Below are 19,515 nucleotides of genomic sequence, written 5' to 3'. Positions count from 1 at the left end.
GAGTCAAGTGTTTGGCATCTGTGTTTCACTACTTGTGAATGTTTATACTATTGCTTTGTTTATTAAACAATGGAGTCTTACCATCCCTTGTGCTATGAACTCCCAGATTCCTAGATCTTTCCAGGAGCTCTTCCTTGCCCAGTGGACCTGACCCAGACTGACAGTACTCTCTGCCTCCACCTCAAACGCTTTCCAGTCAGTCTGAAGTGACTTCAGCAGTGGTCTCAGCTTTCCTCCACGATGCAGGCTGAGCTTTGGAAGGACAGGGCATTAAGGTCCCCTCCAAGGAGACAAGTAGAGTTCAAGAAGCACTAACTGTTTATCTGTGCTTCTGCCATGGCCTTTCTGTACCTGCACTGGGCAGTCCTGTAGGGATGCTCCCTGGCACTCCTGAGAGGATGTAACAGGAGGTGCTGAGATTCCCTAGGTAACCTCTGGGCACCCTCTGCCAACCCCAGGCTGACCTCTTCCTGCCTTATGCAATTCACTGCAGGTACAGCTTCCTTGGGCTTAGAGCAGGGGAAGTTCAGGCAAAGCTGTTTAGGAAGCCATGACAAAGGCCAGCCAGAATGCTGCTGGAATGGGAACATGTAGGGACACAGTTTGTGGTGATTGGGAGTGGGGCTGGGCCCAGCCTCATCCCCAGTGGGCACAGCTGTGCAGGGCATCAACAGGAGGGGATAAGAGGTTGGGCTGAAGAACAAGAAGGGGTAGATGCCTGGAGCCTTCTGAACAGGTGAGGTGTTACTGTGTATGGGTTGAAGCTTTTTGAAATTGTGTAGTGGTACTCTGTGTATTGTGGCCATCTCAACTGTGACATGTGCTGTGACAAGAAGAGATAGCCTGAAAATGCCTGGACAGAGCAGACAGTGACCCACAGGCTGATCCTGGTCACAAGGTATTTGGCAGTGCCTTTGGTTCTCGGTGGACATGAAGGTAAAAGGAGAACAGCAGCAGTGGGAAGGCAGCCAGACAAGGCTGGCCACCATTCCCTGTGAAAACAGCTGTCACCACCAGGCTAGAAGGAAAAATGCTTGTGTAAGTGGTCCTGAGGGAGCTGAACACACACACAGCCCTGCTGAAAGGGACTGTTTCTCCAGCCAAGGCACCAACTTCCCTCACTATCCCCTTGGCAGATGTTCTTTATCTGCCTTTGGTGTGGGGGGTGATGCAGGCTTGAACAAGCCTGCTGGAAGTAGGTAGCTGTTTTCTTAGCCAAGCTGCAGCCCTGAGGCTGTGGCTCTAGACATACCCAGAGCATGACAGTATCTGTCTTCTGACTCACTCACCTTTCTCAGACATTCTCTTTCAGCCTTCTTGTTTGAGCATGGAGCTCCTCTCAGCTCTAGCAGCAGTTGCTTAGTTCATGCAGGGTGAAAAGTAGGTCTTCTGCCCCTATAGCAGGTCCTAAAAGAGAAGAGCCAGCACACTGAAAAAGAGGCTCAGGAACAACACAGGACCTTGCATCTGGAGTATCTGGAGAGAACTCCAGGCAAATTCCACAGGAAGGCTTTCCAAAGAACTGCATGTTCCTGTTGGGCATTCAGTGGCTTCCTTACAGCAGCTTTTGTGTTTGCATTTTTCTGGCAACATATGGTACTTGTGTCTCAGATGCTTCTGATCAGATAAGCTATTCCAGAAGCTAATCTTTTATTGTAGTACAGAAATATTTTGCTTTCTGCTCAGGCCTGGAAAGAGCAGAAGAATCTGGTGGTTAACCACATAGGGAAGTCTTCACAAGGGCTCTGCAGCCCAAAATGTTGTGATAAATACAAGAATAATCTAAAGATAAAATTGCAAACTCCTTGGCTGCCTCTTGAGTTTCTGAAGCATGCAGACAGTGGGGCAGAGCTTGCAGAAGGTAATTGCTGGGGAACTTTCTATCTGATGCTATTGAAGTACCCGGGAATGAGACCTTGAATAGAAAGCCAGGGAGCAACAAGGTGTTTTCTGTCACGCTTCAGAATAGGGTTGGTGATCCCAGTGATTTTTTTTTTTTCTCCTCCCCGTTGCCCTGCAGGCTGAACAGCTTTGTCAACTCTAGTAAAGTGTGAGCTTATGGTTTGGCTTCTGTGCTGGAGGTGAGATCATTCAATTCAGTGAGGTCAGCACTGGTGCTTGGCAGGCCTTACAGGGAGCTAGTCCAGCTCACTAACATGGGTAGGAACTGCTTACCTCTGCACTGACCTTCCTTTTGGCTTGTGTAGGGGCTTGGCTTGGTTGAATGAAGGATTCAGTGAGCCCCAGAGCTAAGGGATGAGTGGGAATAGGAGTGTGTGGCTGGAGCAAAGACTAAGGAGTGGTCCCTGTCCTCTTTTGATAAAAATAAGTAAATCCTCATGTTTTTCACTGGCTCTTTCAAACGTTGTGGTATTTGTAACAATGCGCCTCTTGTTCTTCTGGGGATACTTTGCTGCTTTGCTCCCCCCCTTTGGTTATGTGATAATCCCTTTTCTGGGATATTTACTCTAAACCTCTGTTGTCTTTATACTAATGCACTCTCTGTCCTCTGTGAATTCTGACTGGAATCAGGCCTTACAATGGGTACTTTTCTCCCTGTCCTGTCTGGGCTTTCAGAGCATCAGTATCCCTTCATTTTGCCCCCATTCCTGAGCTGATAGGATTGAACGGCAGGAGACTTTTCCTTTCACATGCTGTGGCCCCCAGTAGATCACTGTAAGGGTGAGTTGAAGCATCCCTTCCCTGGAAGACAGGTTATTTGTTCCTGGTGCTGAGAAACACATGTGTCTGGTAACAAGATCCATGGCACATTATTTTTGACTAATCCTCAGGAAGCCTCCTTTTGGCAGTAACTTGAGGCTTTATTTGAAGTACATTTAGAAATAAGAGTTATTTGGGTTTTTTTCCCATGCATTACAGCAAATGCCCTCTAATTTCAGCCATTTGTAGTCCACAAGAAAAGTGTATTGCATTTTCTGACTGCATCCTGGTGTTTCAAGTAGGTGAGCAGTGTGACCTTCTGCACACTGGTATTTGCTGGCAGCTCTGGTGGTTATTGTCAGTATTTCAGGGTTCAGGCTGTTGGCATAGTCCTCTCTAAAGGATAGATGTGTGTTTCTGTGCCTCTGAGCAGGACTGGGTGCTGTAAAACTACAGTGGTGTGGCACTGTGCTTGCACCAGGACACCCAAACCACTCCTCTTGGTAGAGGAGCTCCTGTCTGCCCACACCAGCAAATGGGGCTGCAAAAACTGAGAGAACAGATGTGCCCAGCTGCTGGCACAGGCAGGAGGGTGCCTGTTAGCACAGGTTAGCATGTCATGCTTGGGAGTGGTTGCTCATTCAGGAGAGCGTGTTTTGACATACTTGTTTTGCTCTTCTTCTTTGTAACTGAGTCTATTCTTATTACCACGCCCTCAATTTTACAGGGAAAAAAATTGGTATGGCTGGTGTTGCAGGATAAATTTTGTGAATCTGGAGTGAGGGCCTCTGAAGCATCTTTTGGGCAACAGTTTGCCCAGAGCTTGGTAAAATTGGTGAAACAGCAAATAGGTAACCATGAGGTTAAGTTGGTTTATGTAAAGAATGTTCATTGTCATTATCTTTGCTGTAGGTACTTCAGTGAAGGAATATAACTGCACTTGTGACCTATAATGGGATCTTTGTATCTGACCACAGCAACAATTTATTGAAACAGTTGGAGCAGATAACAATAAGGAGATTCCTTAGGGATTTCAGTTGTAGATAGCCTTATTTTGTGTTGATTGAGGTGGAAGTAATGAACTTGCTGCAGCCATCAGCTCTGTAAGTGCTCACAAAACCATTACATCATAGCTCGACAAAAAAAAATTTGTACACTGATTATTTTTTGTGACAGGGTGTGAAAACATTTCCTAAGGCCCATATACCTTTAGTGGTTTGCCCTTTATGTTACAGTAAACTGAGAGAGCATGTGTGTTAAAGAACATCCAGCACTCAGCAGCTCCACAAATACAGGCTTTCCTAGCTCCTGTGACTTCTACCAGGATTGCTGGCTTTACCCAGCACAGCTGCAAGTCTAGCTTGATGTCAGCACTGACTTATATACAGATGGTACTTCAATTCTCTTATATTGCAAAAAAATATATTATGTGGTCCATTCATTTCTTAGTCAAGCATGTCCCTATGTCTGGTGAGCTTTAGTTGCAGTCTGTATTTTTCAGGACAAATATTATAAAATTTGCTTCAGTTATACAATTAGAGATTTTTAAAAAGAGGATGTTCATGTACTGGAAAGAATATGAAGAAATAGACATAATGTCTTTTTTTCCCTTGGTTTTAGTCTTTTGAAAGAGTTTTAGTGGAAAACAAGCTGCATGGCCTTTCTCCAGCTCTCTCTGAAGCCATCCAGAGCATTTCTCGCTGGGAGCTTGTCCAAGCTGCTCTCCCTCATGTGCTGCACTGCACTGCAACACTGCTCTCCAACAGGAATAAGCTAGGTCAGTGCTTGTGTGAACTTGTTTTCATTATTGAAGCTATCAGTCAAAATGTGACAGATTGCTGCTCAGGGTGCCAACACATTCCAAATCCTTGAATCCTAATTAGTTTCTTCTGGGGATTGTCTTTCTTGATGTTTGTCTTTCTCTTTTATGGAAGGATAACCTGTGAAATCTTCCCTGGTGAAGTTAGTGGTCTGATAAGCTATTCAGTAATATTTTGCTCGTTATTTCCCAGCAATAATAGAACTTATTTTAGCACCCAGCAGGCATGGATTCCTTGAAGGAATATGTATTTCTTTCCAGGCATGCTGCAGTGGCCAGTTGCAGCAGGTACTTTGAATATCTTCTGTTTTTTGGGGGTTTTTCTTCCTATTTTTATTTAGAGCAATGCATGTGACTCTCAGCAGATAGTCAATCAGACAATAGAGAGGCAGGTCCAAATCCAACTTACTTTGGTACTGACTTCAGCAGGAATTTGCTTCCTGAGACATGCCAGTAGGGAGCATTAACAAGACACAGGCTTGAGCACCTTGCAGTGCTCACTGGCATTTTGTCTTATTCAATAAAGTCAGACAAGAGTGTTGAGTTAGTTTCTTTGGGGACCACTCTGTGTTCATGCTGCTGTCATTGCAGAGACTGAACTCCAAATGCTGGGAAATAAATGGAGGCTTCTGATTTAGGAGGCCTCAAATATAATGAGAGAGAATGCTGGTGCTTTTCATTGTAGAATTTTAATTTTCAAATGGTTATCTGGGAGTTGGATGTCCAGCCTCCAGTGCAACTCTGAGCAGTATCATTAATGGAAACCCTGTGAGATAATGTGATGCATTTTTCCAAACAGGACATCAGGATAAGCTAGGAGTAGCTGAAACAAAGCTGCTTCACACTCTTCACTGGATGCTGCTGGAGGCTCCTCAGGACTGCAGCAATGACAGATTTGGAGGAGACAGAGGCTCCAGCTGGGGAGGGAGCAGTAGTGGCTTTATCCACCAGGCTGAAAACCAAGGATCACCAGGGCATCCCCGGCCCGGCGCCGTGACCGATGAGGAGGAGAATAACAGGAGGAAGTTCTTCCAGAATTCCATGGCCACAGTAGAGCTGTTTGTGTTCCTCTTTGCTCCCCTCGTGCACAGGATTAGAGTAAGTGGCACACTGGTGGGGTTCTTGTGTGGAGACAGCTCTGGGCAGGAAAGGAATGATTCTGCCTTTGTGGTTGTTATTTAATTCAGCTCACAGTGCACACTGGGGTACTGCTGGAAATATTTTACCAAGCTGGCAGAATACTGCTGCCATTGGGAAGAAATTCTTCCAGTGCCATGAACAATGACCACAGCATCAGGCAGGCACAAAGACAAAAATATACAAAGTAAGGCATTCTTAGCCTTTGGGAATGGCAAAGATCTGTGGCCCCTGTGAAGTCTGGGATCCTGAAAACTGCAGAAAGGATTATGAGCTTTAACTTGCTCCAGTGATTCTCAGCCATTGCTCAGAAAAGCCTTGCTGGAATTTCAGGGATTCCACAGTGGGGCTGCCACTGGGGTTTGTTGTTGTCATTACTAATCATCTTGATGCTAATTAGCAGGACAATGTTACAAGCATGGCAGTGGCAAAGGCAATGGAGCATTCCTTTGTTCTGAAGTGTGAAGCAGGCTGCAGGCCTCCTGTCTACTGGGGTTCCTCTGTTACTTTTAATTTATTAGCTTTGCAGAGTGATGTGATGAAAAGACATTTTCTTCATGCTCTGGGAGGCTGCCATTTAGCCTTTATGTTTCCAGCTAGGCCTTGAAAAAGAATAGGTCCTTGAAAAAAGGACCATAAAGTCATGAAATGATGGGGCTATCTGTTCTAATCCTGCCTTCTATGCTGCAACAGTAGGAAGGAACAGGAGATAAGTCTTTTGATTAAGGCAGGTAAAAGTGAGACTGGATAATTAGATTATTTCTCTACTTCTGCTACTGAGTTCCTGTAAAGAAGTGTTTAATTTATTTAGCCCAGATTTTTCATACTTGTTTAGTAGTTGTCTGTGGGCTGCTGGGACAGGACAGGAAGAAACACTGAATTCTTCCCTGCCCTACACACAACAATGCAGGCTGCTGTTTGAATAAGTGGAATGAAACTGGGGGTAGACCTTGGTTATTAGAGATTGGAGTTCCAATCTTTAATATTAATCTTTCTGGCATGTTGTTTTCAAGATGGGGTTAATAACAGTACCTCAAGTCTACCTTGAGTATCTCAGATCTCTGGAACACTGTGATGATGAACATTGAAAAGCCAATTAAAGCATGCACATTTGTGTCATCAAAATGAAGTGCAGGAAAGGAGTTAAATGAGGCATGTAAGTGGTTCACTAAGTGAGCAGTGTCCTCTTGGTGTCTTCTGAGTCTCAGGGGAAGAACACTACCTGATAGCCAGAGTAATGCATGGGCTCAAGGAAGTAATGCATGTTCACATAGACAGACCTAAACTGTTCAATTCCTAACTTCTGGGAGGATTTTTGTCTTCAGCAAAATGTTTTTAAGTCAGGCTTTGGGGGCTGCATGTAGTTCTTTAAGTGCATAGCTGTAGGTAGGAGTGTTGGCATGTCACCGCAAGCTGGCAGTGCCAAGTGAAAATGCAGTGTCACTGCTGGCAGCTCTGAAAGCTTTGCAAGCTGCTATTAGTAGAAACAGTAATTAAAACCAAGCTTGTGAGTTGATTATGATGAGAGAGCACTAACAGAGGGGGGGAATAGAAGGGCTGGGGAGCTACAAGCAGTGGGTTCCTGCCATTCCTGTAGCTCTGTCTGCATCATCCATTCCAAATGCCAAGGCATCTGGGGCTGTCTCAATAGGAGAGTGCTGTGCACCTGAGATTACACCACCAAAACTGCTGTTACCGTGTTTGTTTGCCTCATGGGGGTAGCTGGGGCTGTACTGACCATGTAGATCTGACATGAGGTCAGGTAAGTGCATAGCTGCCCCCTTGATCCTGCTAAGATTTACTTGTGTACTAATTGATATGATTTCAGCTGCTTGCATATGTAAAGCAGGGTTAGCACAAGGGTGGAAGTAGTACCAGTCTCTATGTATTGACAGAGTTCAAGTACTAACAGTGCTAATGATAATGACAGTAACATGTACCACTACTTCACAGTAATCTGTTACATGTTTCCTCAATTTCTAAGTAATGCTTAAGTATTTAATATTCTTTTGGGGAAGCAGTTCAAGACTTTGAGTGTAAATCCTAAAGTTGAGCTTGAATACTAAATAAAGTGATTATGTATAATTAAAAGGGATACTTTGTAACAAGAATGGCCTTTTCTATTACAGCTTAATGTCCAGGGAAAACCAGGGTTCATTGACTAGGATAGGAATTTCACTTGAAAAAAGCCTTTGCGTATTTTTGGACTGAAGCTTCCCTGTGATTTTTTACTACCTGTAGTTGGCATGTGTAGACCCTGCTGAATACTGTCAGTAGCCCTTGAGTTAGCATGTACTGACTGGACAGCTGCACATGGTATCCTGTAAGAAATGACAGGCTTTGCAGAGCGAAAACAAGGTTTTGTTTGTTTTGTTTTTCTCTTTAGGAGTCCGACCTGACGTTCCGGTTGGCTAGCGGCCTTGTCATTTGGCAGCCAATGTGGGAACATAGGCAGCCTGAAGTTTCTGCCTTCAATGCTCTTGTGAAACCCATCAGGAACATCGTTACAGGTCTGTGACTTTGCTGTGGTGGTGGAGCTCCTGAGACCTGGGAAAGCTTTGCCTTTGCTTGCCTGGTGCTGCCCTTGCATTCTGTACATGGAGGAATATGTTGATCCTGCAGGAACTAGTCAAACCTCAGAGTAGTTTAAGGTTGTTCCCCTCAGAGTCAATTGGCATTTGCATAATAATTAAATAGGAGATGGGAGAACCATCACAGATGGGAAATTAGTAACTTTTCAGTAGTTATCATTTGTCAGCCTCATATAATTTCTGTTAGCCTTATCTTCCCTAGTTGCTAAGAAGGGTGAAGATAGGACCTCACTGCAGCCTGACATGAGTGAGGAAATCTTTCCCAAACTGGCACTGGACAAAAATGAACAGTGAAGAGTACACAGGTGGTTCTGCTGTCTAAAATTTGATTTATAGCATGTTATGAAATTAGAAAACATAGTTTCAAGAGAGTCCAAAGAAGGCCTAGGTTGTAAATTCACTTTTGAATACTGGAAGGGGGTTACTTTTCCTTTGTGCTTCAGCCATAGTGAGATTGGAGTTGGATGCTGAGGCTTCCCGGGCTTTGGCTTTCAAGTATTTTTGTCTGGCCTAGTCCTAAAAAACCCCCCATTTTTGCTGTTGTCTTTGAGACAATACTTTTTTATAATTCCTGCATGGTGTTGAATTGAAAGTGAGCAAGATGTACTGCTGTACCATTGCTTCCAGTTCTCAAAAGCACGAAACTGTAGTTTTCACCATAGTGAAAATGTAATTCACTAAATTAGTTTTTTCTGATAACAGGTCATTTTGGATGCCATGTTTTGTTATGAAGACTTAGTAGACCTACTGGGAAAGTCCAGAATTAACAAGATTCAGGTCTTCCAAATGATTTAAAACAGTCTTTTACACCTTACTCTTTGTCCCTCTTCTTCAACTTCTAGAATTAAAATATAGTATTTCAGCCCTAGAACTAACAGAGGAAATTTTCTTTGGCTATTGGATTTTTTCTATAGGTCTATGTGAAAATCCCTAAAAATTCCAGACGTGAAGTCTGGAAGGAAAATATTTTTTTATGTTTTGAAAGTTTTTTCAGCAGGACAGAAATACTAATTGGAATGAGGCCTTTTATGTGTAGGAAGATTCTGCTATCTTAGCATTTTCTCAAGGTGGGAAAAAAAAAAGTCAAATTTACTTAAATTTTCCTTCAAACAACAAATAAAAAAAATGAATGAAGAAGCTTTGCAGTATTTGTTTTGCAGTCTGATTCAGTCATATCTGCACTGCTTTCAACACAGGATTTCAAGACTTGTCATCCCAGTCTGTGTGTTACCCTTGGTCTGCTACAGTATTATAGTTCAAATTTTGTGTGACATCCATGTATTTCCTGTGCTGAAGGCATTTGGCAAATTGTGAATCACAATACACTCTGAGTGATGTAACCTAGAAAAGGACCTGAATATATGTACAAATAGGATGAAAAGATCCAAAATAAAAGGGACTACTCCGCACGGGAAAACACAATTGGTGGTGAATGGATTTAGGGTGAAATTTATATTCAAATTTAATTTTAAAGAAATAGAGATTTTTCAGTAGACAGTGTTGTTGACAACACAATAGAAAGAGTTGAAAAAACTAACAGTCCTATTTTCTTTTTATGGCTGTGACTAGTGCCTAGGAAGTTTGCAGCAGATAGATGGCTGGCTTTGCTTTTTTGGTTTATCCTTTTATTATAATACTTTATACTAGGTACATTATAGAGCAGGAGGCATTTCCTGAAGTGTCCTGCTTTGACTTCTTTCCTCAGCCAAGAGAAGTTCTCCCACCAATAATCAAAGTGTGACCTGTGAATCCCCTAATCTGGACAGTGGACGTACTGAGGTAAGTTCTGTGCTAAGGTTTGACAAGCTTGAATAAGGTGCTGAGGGAGGGGCGAATAAATATTGAAAGAGAACTTGCAGTTACCACCCTAAAGTATTTCATCTCCAGAAATTGCACTTATTCACAGCTAAGGCTCCCAGCCTTGTTTGCAGTGGAACCAAAGGCTGTGGGGTATATTTATCTGGATCCTCCTTGGCCTTTTCCTGTCTTATAGGATGGAAGCCTGTTCTTGTGTATGGCAGGAGGGTTGGAGTCTGATTTTAAGGTCCCTTCCATCCCAAATCATTCTCCTGGGCAAGAGACCTGTACAATGTACCCTTTGTCTGTACAATGCCTTGTATTGAGAAGCCCCAGGCTTGATCAGTTTTTCCATGGTTTTATGGTGTAAAAGTAACTAAACTCAATGTTTAAACTCAAATGTCTAAACTCAAATTGCAGTTATACAACTAACATGAGAGCAATAAATGTTTATATACCTATGTTGGTGTGCCTATTTTCTTTTTTGCAACTATCTCAAGGGACTGCAGGTGGTCTGTGAGACAACACAGCCAGATCCTGTACCTCCAAAGGCTTCTGGTTCAGCATGTCACCCTGGAAATTCCTTGGAGGGAAGTGTGTCCTCCCAGACCTCCCAGGAGAGAAGTTCTGCACATCCCAGGTACAAAGGCTTTCAGGAGAAACTTGGGCTCGTGTGATTTAGCGGTGGAGGTCACACAAGTCCATCTTGCATGCACTTTTGTCTGGACATGCTGAGGGTGTTGGATGTTGGTATCAAATTCTTAATTCAACAGATCTCAGCTCTGGGTGATGAAAAAGATGGCAGCACTTGTTACTCAATGCTTCTCTCTTCAGAGAAATCTCTAGCTGGCCTGTTGGGACAGTTTCTTTGGTCTGTTCTAGAATGCTGGAATTCAAGACTCAAAAAATAACCCTCAGGTTCACCCCTTCCAGGCTAGTTTCACCTTCAGGCAACTGGTATATTATCTGGCTTCCTTCTGACCAGATTTTCTTTCCCCCTAGCAAAGAATTTCTGCAAGCCTCTTTCCACTGCCTTCATTATGTCTCCTTTGCATCCTGCTGCATGGCTGGCTTTACTGACCCAAAGGAACAGACTAACAAAGAAGCACAGCTATGAAAATGTGCTTCCAGCTTGTCCTACAATGCTCAGACTCTGGTTCCCAGCTTGGCACTAATAAATTCATCTAAATTTTGGCACAGAAAGATAGAAGTAGATTTTCAGTAGCGCTGGACGCTCAGTAGGGCCATAAAGTAAATCAGGATGATGAGTGTTTTCAGAGATTTTGCTGAGGGAGGGCTGTAATTTTAAGTCTCTGTGGATTTAGGAGTGTCACTTGAACACCTGAAAACGCTGGTCCTGTTGCTTCTCCTTGGGGAAATATCATATCCAAAACACTGCATTTTTAAGAAATGGCTTCATTACAGTGACAGAAATATAGGATGGAGTGATTTTTCTGAGTATCAGCTAGTACCAGCTCTGATCTCTCAAATGGGAGCTCAGGGCATCTTTTCATTGGTGCAAAGGAAAAAACTATTCCTTAAGGCTCTCATCCCATCAGGAATGAGATAAAAAAAATCCCTTGGGGTTTTTTTATCAAGCCTGTTGTCAGTTCTGGATCTGTATTTAATTTGTATTACTGTGAACCAGTAAAACTGAAGGTGGGGACAGAGCTGCCTTTCTGTGTGTGAACAGTACTGCTCAGAGAGTGCACTGCTGCTGTAAGAAATAAGCAACCTTTTAAGAAGACAGAATCAGGTGATCAATTTATCAAGCAGGGTCTGGTGGTTGCCATGGGGATGAAGCTCCAGACAGGCTTTGAAGAGAGCATCATTATGCCTCCTCATTTGCAGAACTCATTGATGAGTTAAGGCTGTACAGGGAGCTTTGGTTGCCAAGCAACAGATAACTGTGGAACAAATGTTGTTTACTCTGCTTACCAACAGCCAAAGTATTCCTTTGTCCTTGGCCAGGGGTTGAAGGAAGGCTGCATTTCCACTTTCCCTGCAGTCACAGGCAACCATCAGCTGATTATACAAGCACTAGATTTTTCCTCTCAATGAACTACAGAGTTGAATTTCTGGTTCTTCAGAAACTGTCAAAACAAATGGCTTGTTCTGATCCTAGCTGAGTGTGGCTCCTCCATGCAGTGTAATTCTCCATAAAGAGATGATTCAGTTTAATCCTGAAGCAAATAAACCACAGCCCTTTATCCAGCTGCTACCTTGAACAGGCTGCCTGGGAAATAGACTTTGCAGGAAGTCAGAAATATTTCATAAGGAGAACATGCCTTGCTCCAGCCTGTGTCATGCCTCAGGTTCGCCTGTGTCACAGATAGGGGAGTATGAAAAGCTGTTTATTTAGCCCCATACACTGCTCAGGGTCCTGCAGAGGCCTTTCACAATTGCTGCTGGGATGACAGGTTTTTATTTCCTTTGCTGGGATACTTTGGGTATACTTCTGGCTTTTTGCAGGCTAGATCTATGTGGCACAGCCTAAACTTTGACAAAACCACCTTTCACATCAGGTTTATGGGGAAAATGTTACAGCATATTCCCATTTCATGTTGTTTTCTTTCCTAAATCAGTTTTTCAGGTTTTTGTGACAGCTCATTTCAAAGTTGTCAAACTTGCAGCCTTTTTACCTGGAATACAGCACTAGGGGAGAAACTTTGAGTGTGTGTATTTTGTGTAGTGTGGCATATGCTGACACAGGCTGGTCTGCAGTTTCCAAGTGCCTCCAGCATTGGCTTGTGGGGCTGGCAGCAAACCATCTTCTGCAAGTTTGAGCTCTGGATCCACGTGTTGATCCAAGCCCAGCCCTGACACCTGCTCCCTGTTTCCAGGCATGTAAGATGGAGCAGGGTTCGTGTGATTCCAGTTGGTGTCAGTGTTCCATGCACACTTCTTTCTCCTTTGCCAGCTCCATGCCTGCCTTGGGGCTACAGGGCAGAGATCCAGCAAAGCACTCGAGCTCTCAGAGGTCCCAGGGCTCAGTGTTGCTGCTGTTCCCTAGGGCTTTCCTGGACCATGGCCTTGGATCCATCTGTTCAGAATGTGGTGGAGATGGGGATGACCTGTCCACACTACTTGCAGAGCTGATAATAAAAATGGCTTTTAACAAAAAATAGAACACCAGCTTGATATTCTTGTGATGATTCTCAAATGCCTGGGAATATAGGGCATGAAAGCACTCTTAATTTTTATAGAATCCCAGAAATAAACAGGTCACAGAGGTCTGTTTCTAATCTAGAGTGGAAACTTTCAAAATGTGTATTCAGCAGACAAAAAAAAAAAAAAGAAAAAAATTTCCAGAGTTCCTGCACCACCCCCAGGATTTCACACCTCTTACCATGTGATTCTTATTCCTGTGACTGCCTTTCACTTGCTCCTTTCTGACAGATTGTCTCCTGACAGCTAGTGACTGTCCAGAGGGTAGATCAGGCCAGTTGTACTCTGCTGGGAGAAAAGTTGTGTAAAAGATTAGGAATAAAAACTTTAGGGCAATTTATTGCAACAGCATTGTCTATGAATTACATACAGCTGCTTTCTAGATTCTCATCTATGAAGCTCACTTACAGATGCCTTGCTTTTGTGTGCACTAATTTCTCCAATACTTAGGAAATCCACTGGGAAATGGATAGGGCACTAAAATTATAATGAGGGTTTTAAAAGGTGCTTTTCTCTAGAACACCTTGGCAAAGAATGCTCATAATAGTAGCTTTTATTTATATAGGAATTGATTTAATTAGTTTAAAAGGTTAACCAACTTAGCTGCCTTGCCTGCTTTTTCTTAAGTAAGGCCCGATATGAGCAAATGTAAACCATTCCTAAATATTATGAGTATCAGAGCTGCAGATGCATGAGGGTTGTCTTTTTCCTGCTGAACAAATTACTGAGCACAGGTACTGGAGGTTTATCTTCAGATCACAGTTTAAGAAAGCACCCCTATCCCAGAAAACCCCTGACAGCATGTGTTGGAGTCCTCTGGGCACCTGAAAGCCAAATATCCAGTTAGATGCCTTCAATAATGCTTTCCTCAGTTAGGCACCTTAATCCCAAAGGACTTTATGCAGAGAGCTGAGTATCTGAGAAGGCCTAAGGAGTCTGAGGACTGACATTTCTATCCCTGCCTTTTGGAACAGGGTGTCCTTGGTGATTCCACCATGCCAGAAGTCTCGCTACGCCACCTATTTCGACGTGGCTGTGCTGCGCTGCCTGCTGCAGCCCCACTGGTCTGAGGAGGGCACGCAGTGGTCGCTGATGTACTACCTGCAGAGGCTGAGGCACATGCTGCAGGAGAAACCTGAGAAGCCCCCTGAGCCTGAGGTTACCCCTCTGCCAAGGCCTCGTAGCAGCTCCATGGTGGCTGCTGCACCCTCTCTGGTGAACACCCACAAAACCCAGGTGAGGAGTTGCTGGTGGTGAGAAAGTAATTGCTGTGGTGGTGATGCTGTGGGGTGGTTGCTGAACAGGTAGTGGTGGGCTCAGCTTTGGTATGGGCTCACTTCCAGATCAGTCTTACAGTCAGGTACCTGCATTGATTCAGAAGGACAGAATCTGATGCAGAGGGTCACAGCTGGTGATGGCTGAGAGCTGTAGTGTTGATTTGGGATAATTAATCTAGGGTGAACTGGGATAACATTAGTTTTTAATGTGAGAATTCCTTTTAATTTCCTCACATTAGTTTTTAATGTGAGAATGTGCTAATGCAGTTGTCAGAAGAAATGGTTACCAATGCCTTTGCATTACAGTGTAATGGTCAGGACCCACTGAGCTTCTCTGGTGTACTCCCTCAAATGAGAGAAATGGAACTGTGTTTAGCACAGGACTGCACACTTCAGACAAACTCTTGTGCTAAAATATTGAATTAGGCTTGGCAAACAGTGGCAGTGAGCAAAAGCTCTCCATGTTGGTACTTGTGCTGTTATTACATAACTTTTATATTTGCAAAAAAAAAAAAAGTCTTAGTAGAGAAACTGTCCTAATAGGTGTCAAGTCTTGCTCCCTGTTTGCTGGACAGTGAGCCCTGTCTGCCTGACCTTGCTGCAGTAAAGAGCTTTGTGTTTGAGCTTAAATATTTTTTTGTGTTGTTGACCTGTTCCAGAGTTAAAAAAGGAATGTTGTTGCATTTTCAGTTAATCTCCTTGTGGATTTGTGTTACTTTTACGTTGTGCCCTCTCTTCCTGTCATGTGCAGCAAATGCCGATTTACTTAGTTGATGGAGCTGCCTTACAAAATTTACCAGAGATTCTACTTTTGCCTTCCAATTTTATGTCACACTTGAATAAAAGATGTGTTTATTTTGCTATCAAATGTCTTTTTTGGAGTTGGAAATCTCAGAATTCTTGGTGTTTTTCCTAAAACTGCTGCTTTTGGGACTCTGACAGGTATTGAGTGGAAGGAAGGTGAAATATTTTTTTTCCAGTAGACCCCAGATGCTCAAAATCTGGAAGACAAGCATAAACTCTTTCACTTGCAGAAGACTCCTTTGCTCTTCTCTAATATTGTTCTGTTAAATCCATTTGGCAATTCCACTGGGTACATTGTGGCTGTTCATGTGAGGACTGTCCAGGGCATGCTTCTCTCCAAGGCTGAGTTTGAGTGCTTTTGGTGACCTCTGTGTCAGTCTGGTGTATTTTTGCCATACTTCTTTAATATAGAATCCTGTTCCAGGGTTCCAGTTTGTTAAGCATAACAGCTGTGATGGAGGAAGTGAAACGGTCTTCCAGGCAGCAAAACTTTCAACTCATGCCCCCCTTCTTTACAACTTTGAGGACTGAAACACACAGAAGCAGCTGGGTTCTAGTTCATCCCAGCCAACAGCAGGAATTTTACTGCTATTCTTACATAAGTCTCATCAAACAAGGCTGTTCACAGCAGAGAGTGCCACCTCCCAAAGGCTGGGATTTGTCCTTTCTGTTAACACAAGGGGTTGTATGCTGAGGCTTCTCAAGCTTGTCTGACACAGGGTTATGCTTAAAGCCTGGTTTTTCAGTCTTGACCTGAAATTCCTAACACACTGTCATCATTTCTACTCAGTTGATCAATAACTTCTCAAAAACATTGGCACACTGTGTTTCAGCAGGAAAGATGTAAAGTGGCAGGCAAAAACTGAGTAAAGAAAAACCACCTGGTATACACTGACTTAGTAACCAATGGACAAAGATACTTAATCCAAAATAATTTCATACAATGTTTTATAGCCAGCAGGGGCCAGAGAGCCATAAAGGCTAAGAAAAAAGCCATATGGAGTACTTGCTGGCCTCACTGTTGAGAGTGGCTAGGGTTGAATCCTGATTTACTGTGTATTGGATTTTACGTGTGACTCCTCTGACTCTTTAATCATAGATGCAAAGTGGTAGATATGTATACCTTTGTTCTACAAACAGTGGTGAGGAGGAGACTTGCTGCTGTGTGTCTCATTCTTGTCCTGATAAAATTAAGAGGGAGGATTCAAGGGTAGTTTCTGATTAGTCTGAAAAGTTTCTGAAAAATTTGTGACCCCCCCAATATTTGGTACTGCAAACACTGTAACTGCTGTCAGGCTTCAGCTGCAAAGGCTTCATCAGGTCCTTCTGGACCTTGTTGCGCATAAAACTGCACACTTGTGTGCTGCAGAAGCTGGCTCTGCAATTTGCAGTCTGGCTAGGCAGACTCTAAACCTGTCACAGTGGTCACTTCATCTATCCCTGACATATGGCTATCTTTGCGTTGAAAGCAGAAAGGTGTTTTAACCTGACCTGCTTTTTCAGCTGAATATTTCTGGTGGGACAGCAAAGAAAAAGAGCATTCAATTGGAAAAAAGCTGATATTTAGGCAGAAGCAAATTACCCTGAGGGAGTTTGGTCAGGTCAGCTGCACAAACATCTCATGGAAGATGGGCATTAGGTCTCTACTGAGAGCAGATGGCTGGAGGCTGAGTTTGTGCCAGTTTCCTTCTTTGCAGCAGGCAGGTATGGCATGTGTTGTTTGATGCAGAGGTGAATTGAGTGAGCTCTACTGAAGCTGGGGTGAGTGAGCCTCGTGGTTTTTGCTGTTGTGGGACATCTGTGATACAGCAAAGTGGGGAGGTTTCATATGAAAAATGATGGACGGGGAGCCCTCTTATTACAAGTGGAGCATGTTTAATGATTTAGAAGTCTTAGATTTCTTTGAGTAAATAAATTTTCTGAAAATTAAGTTTCTTGAAGGGACAGTGTTGCTTATTTGCAGTTTAGTCCCAAAATATGTATTTAAAAGTGTGTGTTATTAAGGGCATGGATCTTAAATGAAGCACTTTACAAAGGGTAACCATTATGATTGCTCATGGACTTAAACCAAGATCTCAAAGACCTCATCAGTTACTTCGAGTCTTACCTGGGATCACAATCAAACATGTTCTTCCATGCCACCACACCAGGCTGACAGCAATGCCTGAGGCTTTCCCTACAGTGTGCTGTACTTTTTTCCTTTGGTGACTGAAAGGTTAGTCAAAGTAAATAATTCTGGAAGTTTCTAAATTTTGTTCATTTATTTTCTTTAAATGTGTAAATGTTTTTGTGTAATGAATGGAGTATTTTTCTTCTACAGGGCTCCTATGATAGTTCTAGGAAGCAGCTCCTTTTTCAAGGCTGATTATCCTCTATTTCTCCTTGTGTTTGTCTTCTTTTGGGAGCTGCAGGATCTTACAATAAAGTGTAATGAGGAAGAAAAGTCACTAAGCACAGAGGCATTTTCCAAGGTTTCACTGACCAACTTGCGTAGACCAGCAGTTCCAGATCTCTCCACAGACCTGGGAATGAACATCTTCAAAAAGGTGAGTGAAAGAAAACTGCACTTTAATTTACCTATGATTCAGCAGCTCAGTGTCTCCCTAAGTAGCTGCTGAAGTTCTGCTTGGAACATATATTCATGCCATATGTGAGATCATCATCCCTTTTCACTGGAGTTGATTCTGCATGTTATTATGTTGGTTTTTATATGCGCATACTGAAGTCTTTATTCAAGTAATTGTCCTGATGGAACTGCATGAGAGGAGGCTACTCAGCCAGTGCTGAATTTTAAGTGCCAGTGCTCACTGTAATTCCAGCTAATTCAGTGAGTTGTGCTTTTTTTACCTCGTCTTAGCTCTGGGTTTCCAACCATCCATTCCATGCTCAAGGTCAAAGAATGATATAAAATTATTTGAGGGCATCCATCCCAGCCTCGGGCAAGACTGAACTCCTTCAAATGCTCACAGGACCCCAGCATGCAATTAGACTCTGCCATGGGAAATGGCCAAGATAAAATGCTCCGAGTGCAAATTATACTTGGGGAAATATATCTGTGTTATCTTTTTCCCTGAAGTGGTTGTTTTCCATGCCTCAAAGCTTCTTAACTGCTCTTGCTGCAGTTCAAGAGCCGCAAAGAGGACAGGGAGCGTGAGCGCAAGGGGTCGATTCCGTTCCACCACGCCGGGAAGAAGCGGCAGCGGCGGATGGGGGTGCCCTTCCTGCTCCACGAGGATCACCTGGATGTCTCCCCCACTCGCAGCACTTTCTCCTTCGGCAGCTTCTCTGGAATTGGAGAGGACCGGCGTGGCATGGAGAGGGGAGGGTGGCCAACCACCATCTTAGGTGAGGTATCGCTGGTCTGCCCCGGGCTCCATGTCACTCCTCCTGCGAACATTCAGACAACAGCAGGGGCTGTTTCTTCATCCAGTCCTTCTGTCACCCTCTGTTCCCGGTTCTGTTCGCTTAGTTAAAAAAACCCTCTTAATTCCAAGACTGTTGTTGAGTGGAATTGAAGGCTGTGAGAAACAGAGGCTGAAGGATATTTGTGTGGATGGAAGAGCGAGGAAGTATCCATGTGAAAAGATTGGGCAGAATGTTAAAGCATAAGTGAGTACACTGCGTGTGTTTTCACTAGGATAACAGGGCCTGGTGAAAGGATGTGACCCAATAGTTTATTTACAGCTTCAGAGGCCTTTGAAAGTAAAAATGGACTATGTGGATGAGTGGCAAATAACCACTGTGACTGGTCATCATGACCAGTGATAACCTGTGCATTGCATTGTAGCTTGTGCTAAGCATTAGCATTTTCAGTGCCTTGAAGGGAAGCAGTGAAGAAGTCTAGGAAAAGGAGGAGATTGCATTCCTGAGAGTGGGAAGCTACCAGGGCATAAATGTTTGCATTACACATCCACATCTGTTGGTAACTGTGTGGTGGGGTGCGTACGGGTACAAGGACGAGGAAAGAGATGAGAATCTTGACTCCATGTTTCAGAAGGCTGATTTATTATTTTATGATATATATTATATGAAAAGAAAATTATATACTAAAACTACACTAAAGAATAGAGAGAAAATTATTTCATCAGAAGGCTAGCAAAGAATGGAATGATAATAAAATCTTGTGACTGCTCAGAGTCCCGACAGAGCTGTACCTGTGATTGGTCATTAATTAAAAACAATCACATGAGGCCAATCAAATATACACCTGTTTTATTCCACAGTGGCAGATAATTATTGTTTTTCTTTTCCTCTGAGGCTT

At 43.3% G+C, this 19,515-nt stretch overlaps 1 protein-coding gene across 13 annotated transcripts in view; it reads left to right on the top strand.

Moving 5' to 3' along the window:
* Window positions 1-19,515, top strand: part of UNC80 (unc-80 homolog, NALCN channel complex subunit) — a 126,446-nt gene that overhangs the window by 3,629 nt on the left and 103,302 nt on the right. For all 13 annotated transcript variants that reach the window (XM_066553631.1, XM_066553638.1, XM_066553629.1 and 10 more), the window contains exons 3-10: window positions 4,282-4,438; window positions 5,280-5,578; window positions 8,004-8,127; window positions 9,914-9,987; window positions 10,506-10,645; window positions 14,148-14,409; window positions 17,666-17,800; window positions 18,377-18,599. In XM_066553631.1, coding sequence (XP_066409728.1) covers window positions 4,282-4,438; window positions 5,280-5,578; window positions 8,004-8,127; window positions 9,914-9,987; window positions 10,506-10,645; window positions 14,148-14,409; window positions 17,666-17,800; window positions 18,377-18,599 — 1,414 coding nt within the window. The remainder of the gene's footprint in view (window positions 1-4,281; window positions 4,439-5,279; window positions 5,579-8,003; window positions 8,128-9,913; window positions 9,988-10,505; window positions 10,646-14,147; window positions 14,410-17,665; window positions 17,801-18,376; window positions 18,600-19,515) is intronic.

The sequence above is a fragment of the Molothrus aeneus genome, chromosome 7 (genome assembly GCF_037042795.1).
Source record: "Molothrus aeneus isolate 106 chromosome 7, BPBGC_Maene_1.0, whole genome shotgun sequence".
NCBI lineage: Eukaryota > Metazoa > Chordata > Aves > Passeriformes > Icteridae > Molothrus > Molothrus aeneus.
The sequence above is the reverse complement of the archived record's forward strand: the minus strand, read 5'-3'. Positions and strand labels throughout refer to the sequence as shown.